This window comes from Mizuhopecten yessoensis, unplaced genomic scaffold, assembly GCF_002113885.1.
Source record: "Mizuhopecten yessoensis strain PY_sf001 unplaced genomic scaffold, ASM211388v2 scaffold3627, whole genome shotgun sequence".
Taxonomy (NCBI): Eukaryota; Metazoa; Mollusca; class Bivalvia; order Pectinida; family Pectinidae; genus Mizuhopecten; species Mizuhopecten yessoensis.
This window is the reverse complement of record NW_018405139.1, coordinates 43,993-63,338: the sequence shown is the minus strand read 5'-3', so window position 1 is coordinate 63,338 and position 19,346 is coordinate 43,993. Positions and strand designations below refer to the sequence as shown.

At 35.5% G+C, this 19,346-nt stretch overlaps 1 protein-coding gene across 1 annotated transcript in view; it reads right to left on the bottom strand.

The window, feature by feature from the left end:
• Nucleotides 1–4,478: 4,478 nt before the first annotated feature.
• Nucleotides 4,479–19,346, bottom strand: part of LOC110447872 — a 15,302-nt gene continuing 434 nt past the window's right edge. Inside the window, exons 2-22 of the mRNA XM_021493838.1 lie at nucleotides 18,933–19,119; nucleotides 18,321–18,594; nucleotides 18,024–18,210; nucleotides 17,647–17,858; nucleotides 16,804–17,036; nucleotides 16,477–16,630; nucleotides 15,582–15,766; nucleotides 15,157–15,294; nucleotides 14,331–14,496; nucleotides 13,843–13,972; nucleotides 13,323–13,444; nucleotides 12,756–12,895; nucleotides 11,961–12,108; nucleotides 11,326–11,529; nucleotides 10,921–11,121; nucleotides 9,438–10,205; nucleotides 8,864–9,076; nucleotides 8,388–8,483; nucleotides 7,755–8,080; nucleotides 7,241–7,448; nucleotides 4,479–7,000 (exon numbers count right to left, since the gene is read on the bottom strand). Of these exons, the coding sequence (XP_021349513.1) occupies nucleotides 6,723–7,000; nucleotides 7,241–7,448; nucleotides 7,755–8,080; nucleotides 8,388–8,483; nucleotides 8,864–9,076; nucleotides 9,438–10,205; nucleotides 10,921–11,121; nucleotides 11,326–11,529; nucleotides 11,961–12,108; nucleotides 12,756–12,895; nucleotides 13,323–13,444; nucleotides 13,843–13,972; nucleotides 14,331–14,496; nucleotides 15,157–15,294; nucleotides 15,582–15,766; nucleotides 16,477–16,630; nucleotides 16,804–17,036; nucleotides 17,647–17,858; nucleotides 18,024–18,210; nucleotides 18,321–18,594; nucleotides 18,933–19,119 (4,570 nt within the window). The 3' untranslated portion in view covers nucleotides 4,479–6,722. The remainder of the gene's footprint in view (nucleotides 7,001–7,240; nucleotides 7,449–7,754; nucleotides 8,081–8,387; nucleotides 8,484–8,863; nucleotides 9,077–9,437; nucleotides 10,206–10,920; nucleotides 11,122–11,325; nucleotides 11,530–11,960; nucleotides 12,109–12,755; nucleotides 12,896–13,322; nucleotides 13,445–13,842; nucleotides 13,973–14,330; nucleotides 14,497–15,156; nucleotides 15,295–15,581; nucleotides 15,767–16,476; nucleotides 16,631–16,803; nucleotides 17,037–17,646; nucleotides 17,859–18,023; nucleotides 18,211–18,320; nucleotides 18,595–18,932; nucleotides 19,120–19,346) is intronic.

Sequence of the window (19,346 nt, the reverse complement as noted above, 5' to 3'; positions counted from 1 at the left end):
TTGTTGTAGAAAATGTTTTCTATTCGTTAGCAATCCAATGAAGTTATGACTGATTAAGCATTACTATGTATGGTATTCATTCATTACAAAAAAAAGTTTATTAAGCAGTCATGATTAGTTTTTATATTTTGTGCATTCTTCTGATATGCAATACTGTTCTCCGCATTTGATCTTTAACAATGCTGACAAAAACAGATCTGATTGCATTTCATTTTTCAAAAAAAGAAAGAAAAATGTATCTTATTTAAATGAAACATGATGTTGAAAAGTTCATGCCAGTTACAATATAATTTTTAAAGAATATCAAAATGACACATTTATTGTTGTGCAACAGCAACAGCAATGTGAACGTTGTGTATGTGTCTTATTTTTGTGCTATGTGTATTATTGATGCAGTGCTTATCCTGGTTTTTGTGCTATATGTATTATTGAAGCAGTGCTTATTCTGGTTTTTGGGCTATATGAGTTATTGTGTCAGCTATGCTTATCCCTCCGGCATACGGTGAACTTGTGTATGTAAGATCTGATACAACACATAAGTTATTATCTATAAAATTAGAGGGTTGTTTCTTCTGATGTAATGACATCAGAGACATACAGACAAAGTATGCTACATCGTCCCAAGCCATGGGTATCAATCCGCCCCCGCTCCTACAGTTGGTAGGAGCGGGAGTGGATTTAAGCCTCTGGATTGTGACGATGGGCATGACCATGCTATAGAAATGATAGATTTGTTCAAAGATATTTGTAATCACTACAAAAATCTAGAGTATAGAAACATTTGTTGTATATGTTGGAAAGCTTGATATATATTTGAATGTATACCGGTTTTTAGAAAGGTTTTACATATATTGTGTATGAATTGTATGATAAGGGTGTATTAAACCCCATCAGAGGCTTTCCGATTTGTGCTCTGATATCTTAAGTAATTTTCTTTCTGTTGAGAAAATCTGTTTGCTGAACGCAAAACATGTATTTTATTCATAAAGTTACATGGTTATGCACTGGAATGTATTTGTTGAATTTTCAGTACCAATGTAAGAGTTTAGCCCGAGTTTCCTCTAGCCCTGACACCAGACTTAGACATTTTAACAGACAGATGTCTGTCCAAATGTCTAAGTCTGGTGTCAGGGCCAGAGGAAACTCGGGCTAGTAAGAGCTAAGCATGGGAGCTAGATGTAATCCTTTGTATTCTGTTTGTAGAACATAATGCTTAACATAAGGGAGAATTTTCATGTTTAGACTGTGGTTTTGTTAAATCTTTCTTGATGGAACCTCTTTATGTTTTGATTATGGTATTTTCTTGTTGAGGTTTTTATTATCATAATTCTACATGTTTTGATTCAATGATACTTGTAACCCTACAGCTTACTTAATAGAGTGTAACTTTTTTAAACTCATCTCAGTTACACTCTTTTCTTTTTCCCCAATTAAAGACAGGAATCATTGAGGCTTGCACATCAATATTGTAACCATTATGATAAAACAATGGACAAACTTGAGGCTTTGAAATGGTCCATTTGTTGTTTTAAAGAAAATGGAAACAAACTATAATAATCTAGATCATTGTGTGAAGTGAAAACGTTATGAAGATATAGACATCATTGTTTATTCACAGAAAACAAAGACTGTTGATGAAAAATCTTACTTTACTGTTTGAAAAGTCCAGTCTTAATGTGTAACATGAAAGATAGCGGGATATATTCTTTTGTTGTTTAACTTTCTCGAAGTGTTTCAATTTTGCGAACATTTGAGGCTACAATCATCCTTTATTGCAATATACTTTAACTAAATAATACTGGTTCATACACAGCCAGTAATTGGTTAAACCTTAACCATGAAAAATATAAATATTAATACCCAGCAAAACATACCTGTGATACTGGTACAGTATTTAGGTTAAAAATCTTGTCATTTATAGTTATGTAATTGGTATATATACAGTAATAATGATATAATCTATTTTTTCATCTTGACAGGACAAAACAGTTTGCAGCCATGCATGTTTTGATTATCAATGCAATGTAATTTTTACAAAATAGAATGTTCACAACCATGAACTCTGTGTGTTGGTATAATTAGTGTACTTCTAGGAACCATCGCTGCAATTTTTGTTTCATTATTGTTTTTGTTTTTGAGATTATCTGTGAAAGAGGATTTTTGTGTCCACTTGATGACTGTTTGTTTTCCTTTCCCTGTGGAATCCTAGTTATTGTAAGTTCATTGTACATCATTCTGTTTAGTCTGTTTCCAGCCGAGAGAATAAATTATTTTTGTGAATTACTTTTTGATGGCTGTCTTATTTGTTCAATATATGCCATTTTAATTGACAAAAAGGTAAATTTTTATTATTATTTTATGAGGAAATAAAACAAATTATCCATGTAAAATTTCAAAAAATATCAAAGCAGATTACAAATCTTAATAGTTGAAAACTGAAAATAAATCTCTGACACTTACATTAATTACTCCAAAACAACATTCTATAGTTAGCATATGCCAATGGGCATCATTTGTTGGACATCAGCATCTTTAGCATCTTTTGAAAAAAAGCGTCTTTTCTAGAATGACTGAATAGATGAAGGGATTTTGTCCAATTTGCATTCGAGGGGACATAATATTGAATGGAGGATCCCTCAGTAAAGGTTTCTGAATTTTTGTCTGGAGCATCCACGGACAAAAGTGTCTCATTGTTGTTCACATGTAAATGCGGTTGGTTTGACCTCAATATAAGCCTCTTGGTTGTATAATTGTGCTTTTGAAAACAATTGAAACCCACACATTATAACCACATACACAGTGATCACACAGTGGTAAATATGGCTCATTACCCGAACACCAACTCTGGAAAATTAAAAGGACAGTGTTTATATAGGAAATCCATTGAAGTTTAGGTATAACCTGTTTCAACTAAGAATGTCAATTCATTTTGTAGATATGATACTAAAGTCAATAATAAAATGGATAACAAGTTTTTATTCATACATATAACTGTAATACACATTTAATACAGCACTAAGTTATAGAAAAAAATAAAAAATATTAATTTTTACACTATATGAAAAATAAAAATAACAATACATTATAAGAAAAAAAAAATTCCTTAATTTAAGCAACATTGATACTAATGTCGGCAATAAAATAAAGTTTCTATTCATACATATAACAGTAATACACATTTTAAACAGCACTAAAAGATAATTATTAAACATAAATACAAACAGCAAACCACTAAATGAAGCTGAAGTTTCTAGCACAAATCACATTCTCTATATATATCACTAAAGTCTCTAGCACAAAAAATTCTATCCAAGATGTAGAAGCTGTGATGCTGAGTCGGCGTAGGTCATCAGGTCGATAGTTCCAGTCTGATAACAGTCTTTCAGGGTGGCCAGGCGTCTGTCGATGTTGGTGTATCTCTTCTTTCGGGGTTGAGTAGTGCCTCCTGCATCTCTCTAGATCCAGTTGATGTCATTCACGTTCTGTATGTCTTTAAACGTCTGGATGATAGTGTAGATGCTGGGGTGGGCATGCAGTACTCTTCTTTTCAGTTTTCCGTGCCAAGCTTCCAGAGGGTTGGTAGTCCGAGGTCCCTCTGTTGAAAAGTGGTTTAAGGTTGGTCTGTATCCTTCTACCCATTGGTCTGCGATGTAGTCTGTGAAAAGCAGCACGGGATGTGGTATGTCAACATCATCAGCATCTTCAATGGTTTGGAACCAGACGTCTTCTATGCGGTCTAAGGGGATGAGTGGAAGAACAGCGATTATTCTGTTGTTCTGTTCAATATCGTCGAAGAGGATAAATGGTTCGCCAGTAGATGTTTCTGTCCATCTTCCATCCAAGGTGATGTCGGTCAAGGTCTTTGTTAGTGGAGGAGTCTGTTTGCGTCGAGCACGGTAGAGAGATGATTTGGCAGTGTAAAATGTTGGCAGTCACTGGACCACGGCTTTGGAAGTGTCATCCCAGTCGTTGTCTCGGAGTTGGTTGAGTTCCTTGTCGAAGATGGAAGGTATGGGTCTGATATATTCTACGCAGCGGTTGGTGATCTGGTTCATTAAACACTGGCTGGGTCTGCGGCCTGGTTGTGTGGATGACTTCCGAAGTTTGCTGGTTTGTTGTTTACTGTCGAGAGGGATGCTGAACAACCCGAGGTTGAACATCTCCAGAATGTTCTGTCGCCGTTTCTACGTATTTGTCTGTAGATGAATCCATCATGGGAAAGGTTCTGTCTACCTCTTCTTTTGGTGATGAACTTAACGTTGATCTGAGCGTTTGCCATCTTGTAGTTGATGTATCAAAGCACAAAATAACAGATAATAATCTCAAACTGAAGTCACACAAGTTAAACACAATTCATACAAATCTGAAAATAAGTACAAGTTTTACTAATATATGACAAAAAATATAAGAGAATTCACACAAATCTGAAAATACAAGTTTAACTAATATATAATAAATATATGATAATTCACACAAATTTGAAAAGTACAAGTTTTATTAAAACATTGACAAATTCTGACTACAAAATTCACATTCACCGAGTGAAAAAGTTGATGTTTCAAAGTACACAGCGAAATATGATAATTCTCCAAAACGTGCTGCTGTTTTATAGCAGCTTGGGATTGGAACTCTTATAATTAATTTGTTTGATTCTGAAAACTTTTCTAAATATTAATTATTATTTTGCAATTATTAGCAGTTGATTTACCTGTACTCTATTTTTGCAATAGACTACCATCACAACTGACCACCTATGCAAACATGTGTTTTTTTAAGCAGAGTTGGTGTTCACAGAATCCACCATCCTACCCTGCTTACAGAGACTTAATCCCTGGGGATTGGCTAGTTTGTTTAAGGAATACTTCTACTGGCATTTCGTTACAACAAAACAAGTTCTGATCGGAAACGGGAATACCCCAATTATTTATAGCCAGATTAACCCTTCTTCTAATTTGTAAATTACCATAGATTGTATGTACATAAAGTTCCGAAACCCCAAAAACTAGAAATTTGAGGTGAGGAAGCACCTTACCAATGCAGAAAGCCACACAAACTAACCATTTTACTGCATCATATATATGGTCTTTTCGTCAATTACATCAATTTTTCTGAGGGACCTATTTATTGACAAGACTGTCTAATTTATTGAATTTCTTCAACTGTTTCTTGTACATGAATTTGTAACAATCGCTTGTAACGGGGGCCAAATTGTTTCAAACTGTGACAAAAACTAGTCAAGTTTCCTGATGATTATTATCCGTCACAAAACAAAAGCCCCAACATTAACAATGTACATTGTAAAAGACAATGCAGCTAATCAGCATACTTCCTGTTTAGCTTCAAAACTTAACAAAAGCAAATGCACTACAGGAGAGAAAGTGTACTACAGACCATTGTGACAACTTAGTGATGTTTCGATAGAGGACATCCTACAGTAACATTTTTTGCAATAGTTAGACCACAAATAATTTGGACGAATAAAGTGTATACATAAAAGGTAATTGACATATTAAAAAATTGAAGCAACATGACGTAATGATCGTGCACTATATCACGTATTGATTAAACATGTCATTTTGCCCAACGAAAATTCAGGGGTCTTAATATCATTTGTCTCGCGCCATTTATAGCAATTGTATATTTGGTTATTGTAAGGGGATCTCGACTGTTTCTTACTACGATTCTGGGACTCTGTCCCTTGAGAGAGGATGGAACATCAGGAACAATCCTGGTAGCTTGGATGTTTCCGTCTCTTCATGCCCAACACATGTGTATGTGTTATGGCTGTAATGGTGATGATCTTGATAATTCTTCAGTAGTATGGCTTTACTCTAAAATTCCTCTATTTAGGCCCAATCCGTCCTGCCTATGGGGTCGTGCCAACCTCATTTATAAACATTTCAAACCATTTTTTAAGTGGTTTTGATGATTACAAATAAGATTTTTTTGGTATTCAATGGAAAACTACAACTTTACAAAATTTGATTAGTGTAATATTTGTATACACAAGTTTGTAACGAAGCATATACTGATCACCATAAAGAATCAGATACTAGTTGTGAAACTCTCGGTGTTAACATAGATATGTTCGATATCTGAAACTGAAATAGATACAAATCGTTCACGGTTAAGATGCACATCTTTTAAAATTGTAATAACAGATATTCTCTCCTTGTCATAAAAAGTTGTACAACCATTGGGGTTAAAGTTATTTATATCAGCGTGTTGGAAAAATTCGAGAAGATTTCGTTTCACCGTCGTAATGATCAGTATGTAAATTCTACTTTCAATTTCAAATAACTTCGAAATATAGTTTCAACATAAAAACAGCCTCGCTACCCCTCTGTTAAATGCTAGTATTTCAATTATTAATTGAGATTAGAAAAGTGAAATGGGCTATAATTTTTTTACATAATATATAAATAATAAGCGAACAATCTGATTAAAACCAGGTCTTTAATTCCACTCCGATACCTTGGAACGTAGAGTATCAGAATGTAATCAAAGATCTGGTTTTGATCAGATTGATGAGCGAAGGAAGATCAATGATATGTTGTATTAAGATATATACATATTTATATAAATAAATTGTTCAGTAACACAGTACTATCCTGCCGGACATATAAATCTAAAGTTTAATAATGTTGTTTCCTCTACTTGAATTCGGATGTCTAACACAATGGCCATAAAACAAATAATGAAGTCCGATGTCTATGCACTTTTTAAAAATACAACGTTGTTTTACATGTAGTATAGAGGCCGCTACGGTCTACGGCCTTGACGACGATGTGTATTAGAACCGTTTCCTGGTCGACTATTTTATCTGGGATTCCAAGTACTAAATGGTTCTCCGTGGTGTACTGCCATTGTACGATGTCCACGCCTCCAAGCGTTCCTGCTGACACTTCGTAGAAATGAATATCGACTGTGTCAGAAAACACATCTGACCAATCTACACTCAGCGTGTTCTTAGTTGACGTAACGGTTTCAAATTTGTCTTCTGAAATTCAAAAATTCAAAATCCATCAAATGTTTTGCTTGGCGATTTGTATCAATCTTGTTTTTTCCCCTTATTTTATTAATTAAGAATGGTCAGTACAGATACAAAGCGGTACAGTATCTTATAGGTTTTATAAATGGAAACGTTAATATATTATATGAATTGAACATGTGAAAATGTCCTGATATATTTCCAAAAGACAACATTGTTTTACTTTTCTTTAACCATCCTATTCAGTACCTTTACACGACTTGTCCAAAGCTGTGTGGATCCTCAACTGTTCCAGTAGTGTGTTGCTTTTCATCCCCAGTGTGTTAATAGCACTAACGGAAAGGTTGTAGATCCCATTAGTGAGCAACATATCTCCTGTTACACATACTTTTGACACAAGTGGATCCAGGGATTCGATGACGTCTTTGAACGAAATATCAGGGCCGCTGACAGCAAACTGTAACTCAAATGTTATACAAAACATTGCATACACACTGTGTACAACTTATTTAGAGAGGGCGTACAGTACCCGCATCACTAGCACGGTACCTCAAGTAACAAATAGTTTTTAATTTCCTAACTGAGAAGAAAGTAAAATAATATCAGCTGATCTGAAGCCAGGGCTTCAAAATATGATTTGGTATAAATCAACACTAGTTTATGGAGCGCAACGGAACCTTAAATGCTTTTGTTTATCAATAGGTGATTCTATTAGAAAAAACAAGTTGACATTGTGATGAGATCTGATGTTGAGTGTTATTACCTCATATAGAATACCGGTGGTATCGAGGGGGGTCCATTCACATCTGATACCCAATCTGCTACTCTGATAGCCGTCCTGTGCTGGGTATTCTTTTGCCGACATCTCTGTCACATCAAAGGTGCCGTAGGGAAGAACTGGGGCCGTCGTCGTGATTTGGACTCCATTGGTGGTTGCTAGGGTCTTTAAACCGGCACCATTTTCACATTCCACACTGGAATACACTTTTTTACCATCAATTCTGCTCATATTCAGTTCTACAAAAGCTGAAGTTGCTGTCGCTGGAACTTTTGTAAAAGATTGGATATCGTTTTCGAAGTAATTTGTTCCTACAAAACAATTTGGAGTAATTAGTATTCTGCGTTGTTATACCATGTCTTGCAGTTAGTTTGATGTTGAGCAAACTGGCCAAGATATATCCTAAGAAACTTATAATTTAGCTGACATCAGTCATGTATGATGAGATTATGTTTATATATCCATATTTTTATCTATCAGATGTATATTGTTGTTTTCTCTCTCGTTTAAGCATTTTTTTCTTCTAAATTTGAGACAGTTTACTATTAAGTATGCAGTAAGAGGGTTACGCAATCCAACACATCTCTTTAATGCTTCATTTATAATCTGCGTACTTACCAATTGCCCAGGCACATGACTGAATACCTGATTCTGGATCTATGATTTTCCAGTTGACAGTTATAATGTTGCTCGATTGCATTGACAGATCCTCTCCTACAACAAAAAGAAAAACAACAATGGGAAACAGAGTAGTATTACATTTCTTTTCTGAAAAAAACTCAAGATAAAAAAAACGACAGATATGAAAGCGAGGAAATGAAGAGCCATCAAAACAAAAGGAAAAAGATCACGTGTTCCAGAAGTGATTCATGTGCCAGATTTAGCACGCGTTATGATAACTCTCGTTCAATCTTAAACAAATAAAAAAAAGAGAGGCCATTATGTTTAATTAACCAAAATGCGCATATTAGGTACATCATGATTAAATCTAGATTGGGACAGTGAGAACCTGATTTAATCCGATTCCATTAAAAAATGTTGATAATGACGGAAAACCATCAGCTTAAGACCAGAAAAAAACCCATTTAATTTACCGGAACCATCATTTATCCTCAACACGACAGGTGGGGTGAGATCGACCAGTATTGGATCAGCGTGCAGTATTGTCCTCAGCCCAGCTGCATTAGTGGCCATCACTGTCACGTGGACGATAGCGTTGTGATCCAGATTTAGGTTGCTGTTAGACGAGAATGTGTTCCTCCCCACACTGGTCAGTGACTGTAAAGTTAGTCCTCCCCTTACCGTACCTGACAAGTATAGCATCACATTGCATTATAGGTTGTTATTGAGAATAGCTCAAGGTTATATGTCACGTTAATGTGGCATGACCTCCTTTTAAAAAGAGTTATACTCAAACAAACTTGCATATATTTGTTAAAAGTTGTCATTTCACCTTTATTGAGAAAGACAATATACATTTAACCGGTAAACAAGATTATATGCATTGACCATTACAAGGTAACTCGTATTTCTCAGTCTAAATTAAAATAAGCTACTTAATTTATTGTATAATTAATTGTCTTATGTTTGGTACATGTTTTTCAAAATAAGTTGATATGTACAATAAGCACAGAACCAGATATGAAACTCATTAATATCATATATTACCAATAGACCAAGTATAGTCTATGATGGGAGATTCCATATCTTCAAACGTCCATTTGGCACGGACAATGGTTTGCTCGTGAATGAAATGCAACTTTGTTTCTATATGGCCCATTCCATCGGAATCGTAGTCTGCAACACTGTCAAATTGTTGAACGACTATATCATCTATTGAGAACCCCATAGAAGGTCCGATCGATCCAAGGGTCAACGTTTCACTTACAGATGACGCTTGGAAATAATACAGATGTGTTTCCCATTGAAAGTTTTCCCGGTGACCCGGCTCATTTCTTCCATATTTCTTGTGTAAAAAGAACATGCGTGTTTCAGAACCAAATTTCACATAGGCTTCTGCGTTTGACATTACCGATGATGGAAGAGTCATGTGTTTGGTAACAAAGGACACTCTATATTCTTCTCCAATCTCCAGGTTCTCTAGGGTTTGTGAAACAGACATTTGTACAAGGAGAAAATTGTTATTTACGTTGTTTTTTGTTTCACGAACTACGCCACCGCATCCCTCTAGTTTCCAGTCCACAGGACGGTATACAGATAAAATACTGCATAAATCCGATTCCAGAGCTGTTGATAAATTATTGGAATTCTGGAGAGAGGATTCAAAAGAAGGATTGTCAACAATGTTCTTTCTCCATGATATATACTTCGATGGAATAGGTGGAGTATAGTCAATAACGACTCCGTCTGATACTGCTATTACAGAGTGTTGACCCACGATATCCACAGCATACACCTTGTTAAACAGCTTAGAACCTGCAAGGTACCATGCAAGTTATATTTGAATTGATAATAGAATGATGACATGAAATCACATTTTCGAAACAAATCTAGTATATGACGCGGAAGCAGAAAATAAATGAAAAGACATATTGGTTTTGTACACATCACGAACAGGACGAGTTATATAGACTTGGATGGAAGCCTCTGATATACGCAGAAAAGATCATAATTACCAATAACATAGAAGATAAAACGTAAAATCCGAAAATAACAAGTACACTGTATCTACCTAGACGGATAGCATGGAAAAACTACTTAAAAATCCATTTATAATCAATTATATCAATTATTAACCAACAGCATCGCAGAAGTTGAAAGGCTTGCTTGCTTCAGATCAAGAATGTTTTAGGCGTAAAAAACGCGTTATTTTAATGATTATACAATTGTTCAAGCTGTTCATATTAAGCAGTATGGTCTGTCTGTTTTTAAGTATATTTATATAAGACTGAAGCAGGAGAAATGGGCCCCAAACAAAGAAATTCAGATGTAGTTGTAAGAATGTTAAAAGGAAATCGGCGTGATATCCTAAAGCATGTTGTTGATCATAGACCAAAACTAGAATCACCGCTAGTCAAACTTGGTGGTTATGCACATGGTTCGGTATGTGTTTGGAAACACTCTGTACAGGTACATATTTATAGAGGAGGCTTGATAAAATTTATGTATGATGTACATTGCCGAAACATACCTTGAATGACAGGAGTTGTGATGTTACTGAAGTAGGCTGTATGGAGGCCAACAAACCGCCAGGGGAGGACCGAACAGTCTGATAAGTCAGCAGTTACTCCCACACACCAATAGTAACCAATCAGTCCCGTCGTATCACGGAAACCCGCCCAAGTCGCACCCAGCTGCTCGGAGGCGTTCTGATAATCTGTGTCATGGATTCCTGGAATACCAAATAATAATTTTAATGTTTTTCAAACAGTAGTTGATTGAATTCCTAATAAAATAAAATATGATTTATATCACAAAACAAACGTATTTGAAAATAAATTGATGACTTGCAAGATAATAAATATTATAAAATATATGTAGAACTCAGCATTCTAGCACATATACTGCTTCCGTTATTTTTGTTTCAGTAACTTACCGAGTCCATCAGATACGAGGCCACTGATTGGTTGGTCAGTATCGAACACAAACCCGTCTGATACAGCTGTACGATAAATTCCTGAATGTCCGTAACCAATCACATTCGTGTAATATTTGACTTGTGACCGAAAAGGCGCCCAGGTTATATTGTGTGACGTCAAATGTGCAGGGAGACTTACAGAACTTTCAAATATACCATGACCTGGATAAAAGATATGTTCAACCATATCAATAAATTAAAACATACTGGCATTCGAATAAAACATTTTATTTGAAATTGAAATATTCAACTTTACAAAATATGGATATTTTTAGGATGCTCAATGACAGGGAAGTCAGTTGCAGAAAACACCAGAAGCCAATAACATAATTTGCAAACACTGCTTTAAACGACTGAATAAATGATAACATACATATCCCAACATTCATCTGTTTGGGAGAATAATGTTATTTTCGACAGAGTTGGCAAATAAAACGGACGGTATCTTCCTTTCAAAATATTAGCTTTTGATTTTCTAGATGTAAAAACTGGGGTGTTGATCAGTAACAGTTCAGTTGTTACTTAAACTATAATCAATAATATACAACAATTCGAGGGATCCACTATTCTGTCATGTAAATAATGTTACCTACCGCCTGGGAAGAGGCTCACATAGATGTCGTATATGTGGATATGTTCCTCAGCACCCAGAAATACGCCGGACCAGTCTATGTAAAGTTTCATAGGGTCGTTTGTTAAGTCAACTTCCTTCTTGTTTGTTCCATGCTGACGCTCCTTCACCTGAAGAAGAAATATATCTATATTTACTTCAGGATTGTGTACTGTATATCTGCAAGTTTTCGTAAAGTTTAGTTTTAATTTTATCGACGATTATATTAAACTTTCGAATCAATGACCATGTGGATATTTTGAAACCCTCGAACTAAACAAACGAATTGCGAAATTAAAACCTCGTAAGTAAGTTCTGGATGAAAATAATTTTATAAAATAGTATTAAAAAGGTACTTCATTTACAATGATACATTACAATAAAATAGCAAAACTATAGCCATACCACTATTAACCATAAGGCACATTTAGCTGTATCGCTGTATTAAATGTTATGTGAAGATGAGCAACAAAATATCCCATCTGTGTCTTTCAAAGTTGGTCAATATCAAATTTATTTGAAAATAAAATTAACAGCAATCAAGTTAGCACTTCATCTTTCATTCCGAATAGGCCAGATATCAATACCCCGCGCATAATTGATAAGAAGTTCATAGAAAAAAGTGGTCGCCAGACGATAGACGGACCCTATGCAATTATCTAAGCTCAAAGGCAATTCAAGGCTTGTGAGCTAAAATATGAAAATATTAAGATTGACGATGTTTGTGATGTGATCTTTATATATACAATACTACTGATATATAATTTCTATACAATACCATTGCTCCTAACAGCTTTGTGACACTTGGAGGTTGATCAACAATTGTGACACCGTCGGATTTATATACAGCGTAAGTCGTAATGCTAAACCATGATCTTATGAACACGGAGTATTGGAATCCACTCTTCAACTCCTTCCCTGTAATAATTTACAAGTGGGATTATGGAGTTACAGATACTCTACAACCGATTTATATCAATTTGTTTCGCGAATGTGTGCTAAATTATAGATGGAAACCCTAGTCAGTGACCATCTATCTGTCAATAGAAAGCGGATGAGAAACATCCGACTTTAACTAAACAGCAATAGGACATGCTTTTTGTATACAAGTTATTCTTTACATCCCAAAATACACAACAAATGATCGATAGTGATTCTAATTCAAACGGAATAGTCAAGATTAGTCAAGTTACAGTGCAAAATATTTATGCAAAACATGCTCTAACCTCATTTTGGTTATTGGAACTTCAACCTGTGAGGAGATGGCCTAAATACATTTTAAATATATATTTTTTGAAACAAGTTGTACTAAAATCAATACTGTAAGAAGTAGTCTTCCTATCACCTCGTGGAAACGTGACCGTGACGTTATGAAACTGACTGGCGTCGTGCCAAACCCGGTCATTCAGATGATCGTATACTCCATCAGGGATATCACTGTGTGTATAACCAACACTCCACTCGTACCTGAAGGGTGGTCAATAAGATTCATTATTACGGTACTTTCTTGGTAAGTGATTTGGCATGATGTATTTATGTGTTTGATTAACACTGATGCTTGTTTATCCACATTGAATACTTCATCTACTCATAACTAGACTATCGTGTTATAATGTGGTTGTTATAGAGAGGTTGATAAATTGACAATGGATACTTTTTCATTCTCGATGCACTTTCCTCTCAAAAATAATTCAATGATAAATAATTCTGGAACAATAAATAGATTCCCATCAAACTGTTATTTTGGCTCCTTGAATTCTAAACATTATTTCTTGTAAAGACACGTCAATGTTTTGTCCATTTAATCTTTAAGATTAAATTAAACTTGATGATAAGCGTATGGTATTGACATTGCATATTCTCACCAAAGCACAGTCTGCCCTATAGAATGCCACGAGGCAGATACAGCCATGTTGCTGTATATATAGTCGATGTCGCCTTCAGAGGATGATCCGGTGTTCTGTATATCAGTTACCATAACTCCTCCTAGGTTGTCTAAGGATGGACATATAATCAAAGTGTTATTAATGTAGGAAACCACGGTCATGGCACAAAATTAGCCAAAAGATAATATTCTCACTGTTTTAAAACTCGTTTTATCATTTTCAAAACGATTCAATTCGACAGCACATATGATTAAAACTTAATTTGATCCTGTTTGCTGCACCGTTCCTAAACTCCGTCTACATCTTTATGAATCCCCAAAACGTTAAGATAATACCAACAGTATCATTGATAGATTCATGTACTTTATATTCATCAGGTGTAATCAAATACCTTACAATGAAAAAAATCTATTAAGATATTACATAAGTCACGCTATTAAATATTGAGTCGCTCAGTAGTGAAGTACCTTTTGTGACGTCGACACATGTCTGTGAAGAAGGACATGCCTGGTCCTGAGGAGAGCACACACAGTGACCAGCACACGTCAGACTAGAACATCGACGGACCAGTTCCATTGCACCTCCAGTAATTAACACAAACCGGCTATGCACAACTGGACTCCGCAATCCAGCCTGATTTATTTTATATATACAGTTTAGAAAAATAAATAATACAACCATTTTTCTCTATCGCTGATAGAATAATACAAAATGGACTGTTCAAATTCATGATATGTTTTCAAATAAAATAAGTTTTACAACTCATTTTATATCCTCATTTAACTTGTTCAGCATATGTGTCGTATACCTTAAGCTAATTCAGTTATTACCATGTTATAAAAGACATTTTACTATTAAACGATTGCGTTACATCTATTTGAACAGCCGATCTTATTTGCAATATTGACGCCAAAGAATGACATAGAAACGATATAGCTGAAGGAACAAAATATTATTCTATGTCCATCTGTCATTATGCCGCTAGGTACATTTAGCGCTACATACATTATGTTTTGTCAATCAAATGGTATGACTGACCGGGCGATGCCAAAATGATGGGAAGAGATTTCCACTCAACATTGCATAACTGACGGAATAACTATATATAACCATTTTTTTAGAGTTGTCTTTTTTAGAGTTGTTTTACTATGTGAAAAATGAAATAATAGTAATAGTAATCAACGAGTTGTTATGAAGGGAAACACAATGTTGTTAGTTAATATGCATTTCTACTTATTATAAATTTGTAACTGAAATAAGAGATGAATTTGTCTACATAATGTGTTTACTTACACCGTTAACGGCTGTTACAGAGATGTATACACTCATTGACGGAGTCAAACGTTTGGTTCTGATATTGAACACTTGTATGGCGTCCTCTCCATTGGCATATGGTGTGTCTATATCATGTATCAACCGTTCATTTGGATACTTTAAACAATGAAAAAAAATCTTAAATAAGATTAAGTAATTTAAAATCATCGCCGTTTTAATGATACCATATCTGTTATTAAGTTGATGTTTTTAATAAGATAAAATATGACGTTCATTGAATATAAGTGATTGCAGTACATATACCCCAATGCTGAGTTGTTAAACTATCATATTGATTCACAGTGTCGATAATTGGATAGGAATATTTCCAGTTTCATATAATGACATTTCCCCATTCACTTTATATTTAATAGCATTTTGTGCCTATTAAAGGACAAACTTACCAATAACAGATCGTTTGCCATGTAAGTTTCACCCACTGAAATAATGTAGTGTTCCACCCCCGAATGTACATCGTTGAAGCCCAGCCAGGCGAGCTTTAGTCTAAAATCTGTCCAGGTCATCCAATCCGACACATTTCGTTGTAGCTGCAGATTCACCGAATGCTCCGTGTGTAAAGCAAACATTCCTAGCCAATATATTAAAAACATATTAGACAAATCGATTTATATCTTTGTGATGTCTCACGGTTGTTATCGTGATCTGTTTTCCATTCATGGTATTTCAGCATCAGTGGCGTGAATAGGAAAGGTTTCATGCGCGACATTCAATGTGATGCAAAACTGGCCTGCAATTATTTCTCTCTATACCGCCCAACGTGATGCAAAACTGGCTTGCTATTATTTCTCTCTATACCGCCCAACGTGATGCAAAACTGGCTTGCTATTAATTCTCTCTATACAGCCCAACGTGATGCAAAACTGGCTTGCTATTATTTCTCTCTATACCGTTAAGAACAATTTTGCAGTTATATTTTTATTTATATTGGCAAAGGTTTCTGCACACAGAATTACAAGTGGACACAAAATTACCAGTGGATACAGAATTACCAGTGGATACAGAATTACAAGTGGATACAGAATTACCAGTGGATACAGAATTTGCATCAAATACGACTGCTATACAATATATTTCAGTACAAAGTACATATAAGTATATATAGCATTATATTGTAAATAAGTTTTATAGGAAGACTATTTAGGAGAATGAAATAGAAATGTCAGCAGAGAGAACTAAACAATTTTACAAATGTATCAAATACCTTTGAAATAGTCGATCTAGAATATCAGTGACATAAACTGAATCATTGAATTGATATAATATAATAAATAGCTATACCCCGGCTTGGTGGTGAAGAATCAACAAATATGCCTTCTGAAGTGGAGCTTGCACAAACTTCCGCCCCATTGCATGCTACTATTGTGACGTAATATGTACTTCCGTCATGGAGATCAAGGCCTGTCAGAATAAAGTCACGTGTAAAACCATCCAACTGAAACAAAATTATGGAACCATTCAATTTTATAATTGCATACGATATCTTAATCTCATAACTGACTTCATGTAAACACGTTTGTAGTGCAGGTCTTAAAACAGAATAACTGTTCGATTATCAGCTGTGTTTTTATTGATATTTCTCATATATGATGATCAATTTGAACGTACCTGTTTAGAGCTGAGGTTAAAATCGCCACCAACGTGTGATTCTAACGAAATGTACTGTCTTTCGATAAAAGACTCTGGGTCAGAAACCTGCCAGACAACTTTCATACTTGTACGGAATATCAATACATTGGGGATCATGCTTCCTGCATCAGACGCTAAGGTCGGTTTAGAGTCAAATTTTGGGGAGCTGTCATCTATCAGGAAACCGTTGGATGAAGACTCGGTGTATAAACCTGTCATATAAAAGACAGAAAAGACATTGGTAGTGTTAATATTTAAGTTTATACATTCAAGCATTAAAACAATAAACACATTAATATTCGTTTGGCATTTCTTTAGCATTGTGTTAATCGATATGTCAAGCCTTTGTCAAAAGGTACATGTACCAATGTAGATTCGCAGTCTGGATATGAAACTATCGGTAATTAGTGACAGACTAATACATTGTCTGCCTAAACTGTCATGCACAATATGATATCTACGTTTTCCGTAGCATTCATACTATAAGCGTAATAGATCTTGTAAAGCCAGAAACGTTAACTCTATGAATCTGGGAGGCGTATGAATAAATCATTATAGCGAAATGTGCAGAGAAACATACCAATAGTCAAGTGATTTTGAAAGTACCTGAATTACCAAACAGGGCTACGGGTACTGTTCCGGTAAGGATACTTACCCGCTTTGTTTTACGCCCCCAGTCCTGGTTAAGAATACTTACCCGCTTCGTTTTCGGCCCCAGTCCTGGTTAAGAATACTTACCCGCTTTGTTTTACGGCCCCAGTCCTGGTTGGGAATACTTACCCGCTTTGTTTTACGGCCCCAGTCCTGGTTAAGAATACTTACCCGCTTTGTTATATGCTCGGACCGTGACAAATATGTATTTGCCAACAGGTAACAGTGCAGGTAACAGGTTGTTAACCAATGCTTCACACAGGTGACACTCCTTTGGTGCCATGATGTCGTCACTCCCACGTGATGTGCCTGCACGCACTACGTAGTTACGTAAGTCGGAATGGGCGTCGCCAAAGCCGTACCACGTGGTACTAAGCGTTGACCTGCGAGAGTAAGATAGGAACATTGTTAATTTTGCACAGTCAGTTTTCGGTGTTTATTTGACAGTCGTTCAACCCTTCAACATTAATTTTGGTCCGGACAAAACGTAAGAAGAGTAAATATGACTTTATCTGATCAATTGATAATCTTTGCTTAAGCTTCTTTACCTGTGGTATTGGTACTCAATGTCGATGTCACCAATTCCGTCTAAGACGACCCCGGTGACTGGTACACTGTTGTCAATGATGACCCCGTCGGAGGTCGAAGCAACACAGAAGTCAGCAGTGTTACACGTGGAGACCGTTACGTAATACTTATTTCCTGGTCGTAGTAGCAAATTATCAAACGTCATTTCTGAAACGGTAACGGTACCATATAATAATAAAAGCTATCTATAATAAGTTCCATTTAGAAATATTGAATTTCAATCTGTCTGATTTCAAGAGTATACAACTAAGACATACCTGTGCTTAGCCCAACAGAATAATTGGATATTACATCGTCACAGTGCTTGCACTTTCCAATGGAAACCGTGTATTCTGTAATGGCTGTATGTGGGTCGTAGAAACCTTCCCAGTGGCAGGATATCATTGATGTTCTCGTTTGGTAATCAACATCCTTGATATAACTAGCAGCATTATACTTCCCATCATACACCTTCCCAGTGACCGGAGGCGACATGTCTGCTACAAACGCCCATGAGGTTGCCAACGAAGAAAGGCCAGCTCTATTTCGAGCCTGTGAAATAAAACAATTTTAATATGATTTATTTAGATATAGTTTTGTGTCCGTAAATGTCTAGATACTACGAGTAAACTGTGCATAGGAGTAAACTGTAACAAACACAGTGTACGATCTAACAATGCAATAAAGCTCAAGGTATATGTCCCTTAATAATGAAGAAAAAATATTTGATTGTGAATGTCCTTATTTTTGCCTTAATAACGAATTCAGTATTCATCAATAAAACCAATAGTTTGTAGTATAGATACACGACTCACATTGCCTTGCACTATGCATATGTGAATTAAGTCAGAGATCAATTGTCGAGAAATCATATGATTATATATACTTACTATAACAGATACATAGTAAGCCTGTCCGTCGGTTAAGTTTAAATGAGCGTCAGGATGGGTCTCTGCACATTCGGTAAGACTTTCCACCGAAGTAAACGTCATGACGTCATCATCTCCTGGCTCTGATCCCAAAGCCCACGAGAAGGAGGATATACCACTTTCATAGTCCAGGAATACGTCAGTCCAGCTAAAACACGGTTCAACGGTTCTTTATTGTTATCAATAAAAAAATGAAAAATGTGACGTTCTGATAACGTCCTTATAATTATGAAAGCAGTTTTTATTGCAGTGCATATATAGTAATAAAAGGATTGTTGAACACATTTTACCACTAAATGTTAAAGGTTAACGATTAAAACAATGTTATTTTCTTCTGTGGCAAAAAACTCACAATAAACCAATCAATCGTAAAGC